At 70.6% G+C, this 13,414-nt stretch overlaps 1 protein-coding gene across 1 annotated transcript; it reads right to left on the reverse strand.

Moving 5' to 3' along the window:
* Window positions 1–3,063: 3,063 nt before the first annotated feature.
* Window positions 3,064–11,987, reverse strand: LOC149523383 (cathepsin D-like). The gene is made up of 9 exons (XM_089770150.1): window positions 11,627–11,987; window positions 11,047–11,191; window positions 10,742–10,865; window positions 10,208–10,326; window positions 8,244–8,443; window positions 7,912–8,028; window positions 5,951–6,119; window positions 4,948–5,046; window positions 3,064–3,530 (listed from the first exon to the last, which is right to left on the reverse strand). Exons 1-9 carry the CDS (start codon window positions 11,686–11,688, stop codon window positions 3,204–3,206), a joined length of 1,362 nt encoding a protein of 453 aa, XP_089626276.1. The 5' UTR covers window positions 11,689–11,987; the 3' UTR covers window positions 3,064–3,203.
* Between the last annotated feature and the right edge of the window lie 1,427 nt (window positions 11,988–13,414).

Genomic DNA, 13,414 nt, shown 5'->3' on the forward strand with positions numbered 1-13,414 from the left:
GGGGGGCGGGGCTCTACACGGGGATAGAGACCGGGGGGCGGGGCTCCACACGGGGATAGAGACCGGGGGGCGGGGCTCTACACGGGGATAGAGACCGGGGGGCGGGGCACCACACGGGGATAGAGACCGGGGGGCGGGGCACCACACGGGGATAGAGACCGGGGGGCGGGGCTCTACACAGGGATAGAGACCGGGGGGCGGGGCACCACACGGGGATAGAGACCGGGGGGCGGGGCTCTACACGGGGATAGAGACCGGGGGCGGGGCACCACACGGGGATAGAGACCGGGGGGCGGGGCACCACACGGGGATAGAGACCGGGGGGCGGGGCACCACACGGGGATAGAGACCGGGGGGCGGGGCGCCACACGGGGATAGAGACTGGGGGTGGGGCTCCACACGGGGATAGAGACCGGGGGGCGGGGCTCCACACGGGGATAGAGACCGGGGGGCGGGGCTCTACACGGGGATAGAGACCGGGGGCGGAGATTGCCCTGGACTCACAGGCGGAGCCCCCGAACAGTCCAGGGGGCCCCCTTCAGAGCGGCAGCCCCTTCTCGGGGCCCCTCTCCCAGGGGGCAGCCTCTCCTGGCACTGCCGGTTCTTAGCCTCTGCTGGCTCCTAAGGGACCCCTGGCTCGGGCCCCGGGGCCCCACGCCGGGCGGGACCAGGCCCCCTGGGCCCCAGTGAGAACTCGCTGGCAGGGGGGTCAGTGAGCGTCGGGCCCCAGCGCAGGGACCCCCCCTGGCCCCGGGCCTGGCCCCCTCGGCCCAGCGCGGCTCCCTCTCCTGCAGCCAGGTCCCTGGGCCCCTCTTGGACCTGCCTCCTCCTCCTCCCTCCTGTGCCCCCCTCGCTGGGCAGGGCAGTGGGGTTAGAGATGTGGGGGGAGAGACCCAGGCCAGGGCTGCCCTGAATTCTCTGCCCCTCCGATCTGGGACCAGCTGGGGCCAACCCCCCCCACGTGTCCTCCCGCCCCTCCAAGCGCCTGTCCCCCAGCCAGCCATGACAATCACCCAGGACCCTGGGAATCTGCTCTTTATTGGCTGATCGGCCCAGCCCCCCCCCCGGCTCCAAGGGGTGTGGGGGTGACAGGGGTCACGGGCCCCGCCCCTGCTCGCTGGAAAGCAAGAGGCTAAGAGCGGAGAGGCCGGGCTAGCAGCAAGATGGGGGAGGGGTGTCTATGACTGGTCTGCTCTAACCACTAGACCCCACTCCTCCCAGCCAGGGTCCCAGCCCCCCTGCTCTACCCACTAGACCCCACTCCTCCCAGCCAGGGTCCCAGCCCCCCTGCTCTAACCACTAGACCCCACTCCCCTTAGCCAGGGTCCCAGCCCCCCTGCTCTAACCACTAGACCCCACTCCCCTTAGCCAGGGTCCCAGCCCCCTGCTCTAACCACTAGACCCCACTCCTCCCAGCCAGGGTCCCAGCCCCCCTGCTCTACCCACTAGACCCCACTCCTCCCAGCCAGGGTCCCAGCCCCCCTGCTCTAACCACTAGACCCCACTCCTCCCAGCCAGGGTCCCAGCCCCCTGCTCTAACCACTAGACCCCACTCCCCTTAGCCAGGGTCCCAGCCCCCCTGCTCTACCCACTAGACCCCACTCCCCCCAGCCAGGGTCCCAGCCCCCTGCTCTAACCACTAGACCCCACTCCTCCCAGCCAGGGTCCCAGCCCCCCTGCTCTACCCACTAGACCCCACTCCTCCCAGCCAGGGTCCCAGCCCCCTGCTCTACCCACTAGACCCCACTCCTCCCAGCCAGGGTCCCAGCCCCCCTGCTCTACCCACTAGACCCCACTCCCCCCAGCCAGGGTCCCAGCCCCCTGCTCTAACCACTAGAGCCCACACATCCCAGCCAGGGTCCCAGCCCCCCTGCTCTACCCACTAGACCCCACTCCCCCCAGCCAGGGTCCCAGCCCCCCTGCTCTACCCACTAGACCCCACTCCTCCCAGCCAGGGTCCCAGCCCCCTGCTCTAACCACTAGACCCCACTCCTCCCAGCCAGGGTCCCAGCCCCCCTGCTCTAACCACTAGACCCCACTCCCCCCAGCCAGGGTCCCAGCCCCCCTGCTCTAACCACTAGACCCCACTCCTCCCAGCCAGGGTCCCAGCCCCCCTGCTCTAGCCACTAGACCCCACTCCTCCCAGCCAGGGTCCCAGCCCCCCTGCTCTAACCACTAGACCCTACTCCTCCAAGCCAGGGTCCCAGCCCCCCTGCTCTACCCACTAGACCCCACTCCCCCCAGCCAGGGTCTCAGCCCCCTGCTCTAACCACTAGACCCCACTCCTCCCAGCCAGGGTCCCAGCCCCCTGCTCTAACCACTAGACCCCACTCCTCCCAGCCAGGGTCCCAGCCCCCCTGCTCTAACCACTAGACCCCACTCCCCCCAGCCAGGGTCCCAGCCCCCCTGCTCTACCCACTAGACCCCACTCCCCCCAGCCAGGGTCCCAGCCCCCCTGCTCTAACCACTAGACCCCACTCCCCTCAGCCAGGGTCCCAGCCCCCCTGCTCTACCCACTAGACCCCACTCCCCCCAGCCAGGGTCCCAGCCCCCCTGCTCTAACCACTAGACCCCACTCCCCCCAGCCAGGGTCCCAGCCTCCTTGCTCTAACCACTAGAGCCCACTCCCCCCAGCCAAGGTCCCAGCCCCCTGCTCTAACCACTAGAGCCCACACCTCCCAGCCAGGGTCCCAGCCCCCCTGCTCTACCCACTAGACCCCACTCCCCTCAGCCAGGGTCCCAGCCCCCCTGCTCTACCCACTAGACCCCACTCCCCCCAGCCAGGGTCCCAGCCCCCCTGCTCTAACCCACTAGACCCCACTCCCCTCAGCCAGGGTCCCAGCCCCCTGCTCTACCCACTAGACCCCACTCCCCCCAGCCAGGGTCCCAGCCCCCCTGCTCTACCCACTAGACCCCACTCCCCCCAGCCAGGGTCCCAGCCCCCTGCTCTACCCACTAGACCCCACTCCCCCCAGCCAGGGTCCCAGCCCCCCTGCTCTACCCACTAGACCCCACTCCCCCCAGCCAGGGTCTTGCCCCCCCACACTTTAACTGCTAGACCCCACTCTCCCTCAGCAAGGGCTTAGCCCCCCTGCTCTAACCACTAGACTCCACTCTCCCCCTCAGCCATGGTCCTGGGCCCCCACCCCACACTAGCCACTAGACCCTCCTCCCCACCTGTCTCCCACCCTGGCCCCCCTGCTCTAACCACTAATCGTCCCTCCCCTCCCGGAGCTGGGGGAGGAACTCGGGCGTCCTGAGGGGCGGGGGTGTGCGGTGGGCTGGGGGGTGCTCAGAGCAGGGGGCCGGGTATCGGGGCTCCCCGTGGTGCTGGGTGGGGGTGTCTGCGGCAGGGGGGGGACAGGGGCAGCCGTGGCCCGGGCCAGCCCCACACGGTCCCGCTCCCGGTCAAACACGGCGTAGTACTGGCTCAGGAAGACATCGCCCAGGATCCAGAGGGGGCCGGCAGGGGGGGGCACGTCCAGGGCCATGAACCCGCTGAGGCACATGGGGGTGCCCTCCTCCGTCACCTGGGGGGAAAAACGGGGGGGGAGTCAGGGCAGCTGTGGGACAGACCCCATGGGCCTCTCCCCCCTCCCCTCCGTGACCCCCCCAGAGCCCGGCCAGCCCCCACGGGCCTCCCCTCCCCTCTGTGACCCCCCCAGAGCCCGGCCAGCCCCCACGGGCCTCCCCTCCCCTCTGTGACCCCCCCAGAGCCCGGCCAGCCCCCACGGGCCTCCCCTCCCCTCTGTGACCCCCCCAGAGCCCGGCCAGCCCCCACGGGCCTCCCCTCCCCTCTGTGACCCCCCCAGAGCCCGGCCAGCCCCCACGGGCCTCCCCTCCCCTCCGTGACCCCCCCAGAGCCCGGCCAGCCCCCACGGGCCTCCCCTCCCCTCTGTGACCCCCCCAGAGCCCGGCCAGCCCCCACGGGCCTCCCCTCCCCTCCCCTCTGTGACCCCCCCAGAGCCCGGCCAGCCCCCACGGGTCTCCCCTCCCCTCTGTGACCCCCCCAGAGCCCGGCCAGCCCCCACGGGCCTCCCCTCCCCTCTGTGACCCCCCCAGAGCCCGGCCAGCCCCCACGGGCCTCCCCTCCCCTCCCCTCCCCTCTGTGACCCCCCCGAGCCCAGCCAGCCCTCACGGACCTCCCCTCCCCTTCCCTTCCCCTCCCCTCCCCTCTGTGACCCCCCCAGAGCCCGGCCAGCCCCCACGGGCCTCCCCTCCCCTCCCCTCCCCTCCGTGACCCCCCCAGAGCCCGGCCAGCCCCCACGGGTCTCCCCTCCCCTCTGTGACCCCCCCAGAGCCCGGCCAGCCCCCACGGGCCTCCCCTCCCCTCTGTGACCCCCCCAGAGCCCGGCCAGCCCTCACAAGCCTCCCCACCCCTCTGTGACCCCCCCGAGCCCAGCCAGCCCCCACGGGCCTCCCCTCCCTTCTGTGACCCCCCCAGAGCCCGGCCAGCCCTCACAAGCCTCCCCACCCCTCTGTGACCCCCCCGAGCCCAGCCAGCCCCCACGGGCCTCCCCTCCCCTCTGTGACCCCCCCCGAGCCCGGCCAGCCCCCACGGGCCTCCCCTCCCCTCTGTGACCCCCCAGAGCCCAGCCAGCCCCCACGGGCCTCCCCTCCCCTCCCCTCTGTGACCCCCCCCCCGAGCCCGGCCAGCCCCCACGGGCCTCCCCTCTGTGACCCCCCAGAGCCCAGCCAGCCCTCACGGGCCTCCCCTCCCCTCTGTGACCCCCCCCCCCCGAGCCCGGCCAGCCCCCACGGGCCTCCCCTCCCCTCTGTGACCCCCCCAGAGCCCGGCCAGCCCCCACGGGCCTCCCCTCCCCTCTGTGACCCCCCCAGAGCCCGGCCAGCCCTCACGGGCCTCCCCTCCCCTCTGTGACCCCCCCGAGCCCGGCCAGCCCCCACGGGCCCCCCAAGCTAGACAGCCCCAGGCCCGGCCGGCCCCACCTGCAGTGTGTACTGCTCCCCGCTCAGGTTGAACGCCTTCCCGCCCAGCACGAAGGAGACCTCGGGCAGGTCAGAGACCTGGGCACAATCCAGCACCTTCTGCAGGAAAGCGGAGGGGGGGAGGGGTCAGACTGCCCCCCCAGCCAGTCGGGGTGCAGCAGGCACAAGAACCCAGGAGACGGGCTCCCCCCCCCCCCATGTTCCTGCGAATCTTTCCCATCCACGTGTGGATAGTTTTCCTGCATGTGTGTGCGGGATACATTTTGCTCCGTGCACCACGGCATGTGCACCACCCAGAGAAACACAAAGGGAGCCCTGGGCGCTGCGGTCAGCCGGGCTGCTCTGGAGTCTCTCCTGCGCGGCTGCACAAGCCCACGGCTCACAGGGCCGCTGCTCTGCCCACTAGGCCCTCCTCCCTCCTAGTGCTGGGGAGAGAAGCCACGGGTCCTGGCTCCCAGCCCCCACCCAGCTCTAACCACTAGACCCCCCCCCCTCCTCTGAGCCAGGAAAGAACCCAGGAGTCCTGGCTCCCAGCCCCCACCCAGCTCTAACCACTAGACCCCCCCTCCTCTGAGCCAGGAAAGAACCCAGGAGTCCTGGCTCCCAGCCCCCACCCAGCTCTAACCACTAGACCCCCCCCTCCTCTGAGCCAGGAAAGAACCCAGGAGTCCTGGCTCCCAGCCCCCACCCAGCTCTAACCACTAGACCCCCCCCCTCCTCTGAGCCAGGAAAGAACCCAGGAGTCCTGGCTCCCAGCCCCCACCCAGCTCTAACCACTAGACCCCCCCCTCCTCTGAGCCAGGAAAGAACCCAGGAGTCCTGGCTCCCAGCCCCCACCCAGCTCTAACCACTAGACCCCCCCCCTCCTCTGAGCCAGGAAAGAACCCAGGAGTCCTGGCTCACAGCCCCCACCCAGCTCTAACCACTAGACCCCCCCTCCTCTGAGCCAGGAAAGAACCCAGGAGTCCTGGCTCCCAGCCCCCTCCCTGCTCTAGCCCCTTACCTGCCCCCCGACGGTGCGGAAGAGGCCCAGGGTTTTGTGCAGGGTCTTGATCTCCTTGCTGGGGCCCGCGATGAGGGAGGTGCCCGTGTCCAGAATGGCTTGGCAGCCCCCCTGGCAGAGAGCCGGCCCTGCGCTCCGGTGCCGCCCCCGGGGCGTCTTCACCTGGATCCTGCCAAAAGGGGCGGGGGTGTGTATGCAGGGACGGGGGGGGGGGGTGAAGGGGAGGATGGGGAGGGGTGTCAGGGACACGGGGGGTGAAGGGGAGGATGGGGGGTTAAAGGGACACAGAGGGTGATGGGGAGGATGGGGAGGGGTGTCAGGGACACAGAGGGGGTGAAGGGGAGGATGGGGGGTTAAAGGGACACAGAGGGTGATGGGGAGGATGGGGAGGGGTGTCAGGGACACAGGGGGGGGTGAAGGGGAGGATGGGGGGTTAAAGGGACACAGATGGTGAAGGGGAGGATGGGGAGGGGTGTCAGGGACACGGGGGGTGAAGGGGAGGATGGGGAGGGGTGTCAGGGACACGGGGGGTGAAGGGGAGGATGGGGAGGGGTGTCAGGGACACGGGGGGGGGGGTGAAGGGGAGGATGGGGGTTAAAGGGACACAGAGGATGATGGGGAGGGGTGTCAGGGACACAGGGGTGCGGGGGTGGGGAGGGATTTGGGGACAGGGGTTCAAGGGGGGCCCAGGCACGGTTGGGAAGGGGGCTGGAGCGGGTTTGGGAGGTGGGGTGGTTGGGGGTGGAGCTGAGAGGCAGGCATGGTTGGGGAGTCCAGTGGCGGTTTTGGGGTCCCCTGCAGGGGTTGGGTGGGTGCCATGGGGGTCCACAGGGTGGGGGTGCAGAAGTGGCTTGGGGGGGTCAAGTGGGGCAGCGGGGGGGGCTGCAGGGGGAGACAAAGCAGGAATTTTATTCCCCTTGTTCTGCGGCATGTGAGGTCTACCGCCCTGTAGTAACCCCGGGGTGTGCCTCAGTTTCCCTGGGCACGGCCCTGTGACGGAGTTGGGGGGGGCTGTACACTCTTGTGGCCCTGGGCCCACTGTGGTTGGGCTGTGGGTGACCCCATGTGTGTGTGTGTGTGTGTGTGTGTGTACACCTCTCCCTGGCCAGGGGATTTCAGGTGCCCCTCCCATAGACAAAGGCCTGGCTGTGGGGCTGGGGGGCAGGGCCTGCCTGCTCTGGGTCCCTCTGGGTCCCTGCCACCTCTGAGCCTCCTTCTCTCTCTGCCTGCTGGGAGTCCCCTCTGGCTGCCGGTGGGGCGCTGGGCCCGGGGACCCCCCACCATGAAATGGGGGTCCAGGTGGGTCATGGGCCTGTCGCTCAGGCAGGGGGGCCAGGGAGACTGGGGGACCCTGAGAGGGGCTGGGAGGCAGGCTGGAGGCTACGGGGGACCCCAGGGGCTCGGGTGGGCCCTAGGAGCCTGTGGGGTCCCAGCAGGGCCCAGAGGGTCGGCGAGGCCTGGGGAGTGACGTGGGACTGGGGTCAGATGGCCGGGAGGAGGCTGGGAGCTCTGGAAGGGCAGGGAGCCACAAAGGGGCCTGGGGGGCAGGGGGTTCAGGGACCAGGGAGGGGCTGTGGTGCTCTGGGGGGGCAGGGGGTACAAAGGGTCCCAGGGGAGATCAGGAAGTTCAGGGGGCAGAGGCTGGGAAGTTCAGGGCCAGGAAGGGCCCCAGGGGGGTTAGGAGCTGGGAAGGGACCTGGGGGTTCAGGGTCTGGGAAGGTCCCAGGGGGTTCAGGGGCCGGGAAGGGTCCTGGGGGGGGTTAGGAGCCGGGAAGGTCCCAGGTGGTTCAGGGGCCGGGAAGGGTCCTGGGGGGGGGGGGGGGTTAGGAGCTGGGAAGGGACCTGGGGGTTCAGGAGCCGGGAAGGATCCCAGGAGGTTCAGGGGCTGGGAAGGTCCCTGGGGGTTCAAGGGCCGGGAAGAGTCCTGGGGGCAGGGGCAGGGGCAAGGGCAGGGTACTCACTTGTCCACCTTGACCTGCCAATAGGCCTTGCGGGACACGGGCACGTAGTGCAGCTCCCCATCGTGCAGCGCCGGGTCCGTGCCCCCCAGCAGCAGCTGCCCCCCCTCCGCTGAGCCCCTGCAGCCGGGGAGAGAGAGGGAGCTCGGGGCGGCACCGCGATCTCTGGCTGGGGGCATGGGGGTCTCATGGCACCGCGGGGCTGGGAGGTTTGTGGGGCTGAGGGGTGTGGGGGCTGGAGACCCAGGAGTGCGGGGGGCTGAGGGGTGCGGGGGCTGGGGGTCAGTGCGTGGGGGACAGTGGGGCCCAGGGTGTGGGGGGCCGAGGGCTCTGACCTGTGGAGGTGGAAGGAGAAGAGGTGCCGGGCCAGCAGCCCCTGGGCGATCATGCTGTCGAAGACGGGCAGGGTCCTGCGCACGGACAGCGCCGGGTACCCCATGCCCAGGATCCCGTCGAACTTGGCCGCCACGAACACCAGCCCCGGCAGGTGCACGGCCTCGGCGAACGTCTGGTTCACGACCGTCACGTTGGACACCTGGGGGCAGAGCCGGGCTGGGACACAGGAGTCCAGGCGCCCCCCCGCTCTACCCACTACCCCCCTCTGCCCTCCCCGAGCCAGTGCAAGAACCCTGGCGCCTGGGTGTCCCCCCCCGCTCTAACCACTACCCCCTCTGCCCTCCCCTAGCCAGTGCAAGAACCCTGGCACCTGGGTGTCCCCCCCCGCTCTAACAACTACCCCCCTCTGCCCTCCCCGAGCCAGTGCGAGAACCCTGGCGCCTGGGTGTCCCCCCCCGCTCTAACCACTACCCCCCTCTGCCCTCCCCGAGCCAGTGCGAGAACCCTGGCGCCTGGGTGTCCCCCCCCGCTCTAACCACTACCCCCCTCTGCCTTCCCCGAGCCAGTGCGAGAACCCTGGCGCCTGGGTGTCCCCCCCCGCTCTACCCACTACCCCCCTCTGCCCTCCCCAAGCCAGTGCGAGAACCCTGGCGCCTGGGTGTCCCCCCCCCGCTCTAACCACTACCCCCCTCTGCCTTCCCCGAGCCAGTGCGAGAACCCTGGCGCCTGGGTGTCCCCCCCCGCTCTACCCACTACCCCCCTCTGCCCTCCCCGAGCCAGTGCGAGAACCCTGGCACCTGGGTGTCCCCCCCCCGCTCTAACCACTACCCCCCTCTGCCCTCCCCGAGCCAGTGCGAGAACCCTGGCGCCTGGGTGTGTCCCCCCCGCTCTACCCACTACCCCCCTCTGCCCTCCCTGAGCCAGTGCAAGAACCCTGGCGCCTGGGTGTCCCCCCCCCCGCTCTACCCACTACCCCCCTCTGCCCTCCCCAAGCCAGTGCGAGAACCCTGGCGCCTGGGTGTCCCCCCCCCCGCTCTAACCACTACCCCCCTCTGCCCTCCCCAAGCCAGTGCGAGAACCCTGGCGCCTGGGTGTCCCCCCCCCGCTCTACCCACTACCCCCCTCTGCCCTCCCTGAGCCAGTGCAAGAACCCTGGCGCCTGGGTGTCCCCCCCCCGCTCTACCCACTACCCCCCTCTGCCCTCCCCGAGCCAGTGCGAGAACCCTGGCACCTGGGTGTCCCCCCCGCTCTACCCACTACCCCCCTCTGCCCTCCCCGAGCCAGTGCGAGAACCCTGGCACCTGGGTGTCCCCCCCCCCGCTCTAACCACTACCCCCCTCTGCCCTCCCCGAGCCAGTGCGAGAACCCTGGCGCCTGGGTGTCCCCCCCCCGCTCTAACCACTACCCCCCTCTGCCCTCCCCGAGCCAGTGCGAGAACCCTGGCACCTGGGTGTCCCCCCCCGCTCTAACCACTACCCCCCTCTGCCCTCCCCAAGCCAGTGCGAGAACCCTGGCGCCTGGGTGTCCCCCCCCGCTCTAACCACTACCCCCCTCTGCCCTCCCCGAGCCAGTGCGAGAACCCTGGTGCCTGGGTGTGTCCCCCCCGCTCTACCCACTACCCCCCTCTGCCCTCCCTGAGCCAGTGCGAGAACCCTGGCGCCTGGGTGTCCCCCCCCCCGCTCTACCCACTACCCCCCTCTGCCCTCCCCGAGCCAGTGCGAGAACCCTGGCGCCTGGGTGTCCCCCCCCCGCTCTACCCACTACCCCCCTCTGCCCTCCCTGAGCCAGTGCGAGAACCCTGGCGCCTGGGTGTGTCCCCCCCACTCTAACCACTACCCCCCTCTGCCCTCCCTGAGCCAGTGCGAGAACCCTGGCGCCTGGGTGTCCCCCCCCGCTCTAACCACTACCCCCCTCTGCCCTCCCCGAGCCAGTGCGAGAACCCTGGCGCCTGGGCCCCACTCACGGTGACGGTGTCCTGGCTCAGGAAGCCCTTCAGGCTGCCGCTGCCATAGCGGATGGAGAACTCGCTGCGGTTGCATTTGTGGGTGCAGGACAAGAGCGAGTGGTATTGAGAGTGCACCCCTGGGGGAGAGGAGAGGTCAGGACAGACACAGCCCCCCCATGGCCCCCCAGATCCTTTGGGGTTAGACAGACACAGCCCCCCCATGGCCCCCAGATCCTTTGGGGTTAGACAGACACAGCCCCCCCATGGCCCCCAGATCCTTTGGGGTTAGACAGACACAGCCCCCCCATGGCCCCCAGATCCTTTGGGGTTAGACAGACACAGCCCCCGGGCACCAAGGTTCCTGCTCATCGTTTCCAGGCACGTGCAGAATCAATTTTGTTCTGCGCACCAAGGCGCATGCGAACGTGCACCCCCAGGAGAAGCACAAACCGAGCCAGGGGCGCTCTGCTGGAATCTCTCCTGGGCCCGGCTCGCAGGGCACCCCTGGGGGGCCAGGACAGCTGGACGGACGCTCCCCCCGGCCCCACTCACAGCAGGCCAGGTGCAGGAGGCAGCAGCGAGCCGAGGGCACCCACAGGTCGGAGGAGCCCGTGTCGAACACCACGCTGAACACCTGTGGGGGGGTCCCGATCCCGATCTCCCCATAGTACTGCGCCTGGGGGGAGGGGCAGGTCAGCACAGCCCCGGCCCCCCCGGTGCAGCCCCCGGTCCCACAGTGCAGCCCACACTGCCACCCCCACCTCCAGTGCGGATCCCCACATTCCCCCCCGTCCTCCCACATCCTCTCCCCCTCCCCTCCCAACCATGCCCCCCAGGGCCTGCGGGGGGGGACTTACGTCCATGTAGTCGTGCAAACGCTGGGGGGCAGCCGAGCGGCTGTGGGGAGCCCTGCCCAGGCCCCCCCGAGCCCCCGCCTCAGCGGTGGGCAGCCCCTTCCTGCCGAACCGGTTCCTCACCGAGGGGAACTTCCGCAGGGGGATCCTGTGGGGGGGTGGGGGGTGAGTGTAAGGGAAACCGTGGGACCCCCCACTTCCCTCAGCCAACCAGGGAACCAGCACCCCCTACAGGGGACAGACCCTGCCCCACTGCCTGCCCCCTGAGCCGGCCCGGCCCTGCCCGTGGGCCGCTGGCAGGGCCGGGAACTGGCCGGACCGGTCCGGGGACCGGCTGGGTGGGGCCAGCTCAGAAATCCCTGTGGGAGGTGGGGGGAGCGTGTGGGGCAGCGCGAGGAGCCTCGTCTGCTGCTCCAGGCAGCTGCTGGCCCCGGCGTCAGCCCAGCCCCCCCTGCTCTAACCACTAGCCCCCACTCCCCTCCCAGAGCAAAAACCCAGGAGTCCTGGCTCCTGGCCCGGCCCTGCTCTAACCACTGGCCTCTGCTCCCCAGCCAGCCAGGCCCCAGGCGTGCGGGGCCCTCACCGGATCAGCGCCTGGGTGCCGAGCGCCAGCAGCAGGAGGGCGGCCCAGCCTGGGGGCCCCATGATCCGCGTCCGTCTGGCCGGTGCGGTGGCGTCCGTCTGTCCCCAGGCTAGGCTGCGGCTCAGCCCCCGCTGGGCAGCTCAGAACGGCCTGCTCCCATTGGCTGGGCCATGTGGGGCGCAGCGTCTGATTGGCTGGGACCTGCTGGGGCTCAGGCTGGGATTGGCCCAGGCCTTCTGGGGTGCTGCGCCCCATTGGCCGCTCTGCCAGCACGGGCAGGTCTTGGGCGGGGTGTCCCCAGGTGAACCCCACGCCCTGACTGGGGGCGGGAGCCAGGCGCTGCCCCAAGGGGGGAAGGGCTCCTGCCCCATAGCCTCCCCACAGCTCCCTCCCGACGCCCCACAGCCTCCCTACTGCCCCTCCCCACACCCCACAGCCTCCCCACAGCTCCCTCCCGTCTCCCCACAGCCTCCCCACAGCTCCCTCCCGTCGCCCCACAGCCTCCCTACTGCCCCTCCCCACACCCCACAGCCTCCCCACAGCTCCCTCCCGTCGCCCCACAGCCTCCCTACTGCCCCTCCCCACACCCCACAGCCTCCCCACAGCTCCCTCCCGTCGCCCCACAGCCTCCCTACTGCCCCTCCCCACACCCCACAGCTCCCTCCCGTCTCCCCACAGCCTCCCCACAGCTCCCTCCCGTCGCCCCACAGCCTCCCTACTGCCCCTCCCCACACCCCACAGCCTCCCCACAGCTCCCTCCCGTCGCCCCACAGCCTCCCCACAGCTCCCTCCCGTCGCCCCACAGCCTCCCTACTGCCCCTCCCCACACCCCACAGCCTCCCCACAGCTCCCTCCCGTCGCCCCACAGCCTCCCCACAGCTCCCTCCCGTCTCCCCACAGCCTCCCCACAGCTCCCTCCCGTCGCCCCACAGCCTCCCCACTGCCCCTCCCCACACCCCACAGCCTCCCCACAGCTCCCTCCCGTCGCCCCACAGCCTCCCTACTGCCCCTCCTCACACCCCACAGCCTCCCCACAGCTCCCTCCCGTCGCCCCACAGCCTCCCTACTGCCCCTCCTCACACCCCACAGCCTCCCCACAGCTCCCTCCCGACGCCCCACAGCCTCCCTACTGCCCCTCCTCACTGCCCCTCCCCACTGCCCCTCCCCACACCCCACAGCCTCCCCACAGCTCCCTCCCGACGCCCCACAGCCTCCCCACTGCCCCCCCATACCCCGCAGCCTCCCCACAGCTCCCTCCTGACGCCCCACAGCCTCCCTACTGCCCCTCCCCACACCCCACAGCCTCCCCACAGCTCCCTCCCCACACCCCCAGCCTCCCCACTACCTCTCCCCATAGCTCCCTCCATACACCCCACAGCCTCCCCACTGTCCTGCCCCACACCTCACAGCCCCCCATAGCTCCCTCACCACACCCCTGCCCACTGCCCCCCACAGCTTCTCCACATCCCATCGCCCCACAGCCTCCCCACTGCCCCTCCCCACTTCCCCTCCCCATACCCCCAGCCCTCCCCACAGCTCCCTCCCCACACCCCACAGCCTCCCCACTACCTCTCCCCATAGCTCCCTCCACACACCCCACAGCCTCCCCACTGTCCTGCCCCACACCTCACAGCCCCCCATAGCTCCCTCACCACACCCCTGCCCACTGCCCCCCACCCCAGCTTCTCCACATCCCATCGCCCCACAGCCTCCCCACTGCCCCTCCCCACTTCCCCTCCCCATACCCCACAGCCCTCCCCACTGCCCCTCCCCACACTCCACAGCCTC

The sequence above is a fragment of the Pelodiscus sinensis genome, chromosome 18, assembly GCF_052426305.1.
Source record: "Pelodiscus sinensis isolate ZL-2025 chromosome 18, ASM5242630v1, whole genome shotgun sequence".
In the NCBI taxonomy this organism is placed as follows: domain Eukaryota; kingdom Metazoa; phylum Chordata; order Testudines; family Trionychidae; genus Pelodiscus; species Pelodiscus sinensis.

What these genes read in the sequence shown, in the direction of transcription:
- LOC149523383 (XM_089770150.1), bottom strand. Translation starts at nt 11,688, where the DNA reads ATGGGGCCCCCAGGCTGGGCCGCCCTCCTGCTGCTGGCGCTCGGCACC. An exon ending in GGCACCCAGGCGCTGATCCG is followed by an intron (nt 11,192 to 11,626) that starts GTGAGGGCCCCG and finishes ACCCCCCCACAG; the next exon opens with GATCCCCCTGCGGAAGTTCC. An exon ending in CCTCCTGCACCTGGCCTGCT is followed by an intron (nt 10,327 to 10,741) that starts GTGAGTGGGGCC and finishes CCTCTCCCCCAG; the next exon opens with GGGTGCACTCTCAATACCAC.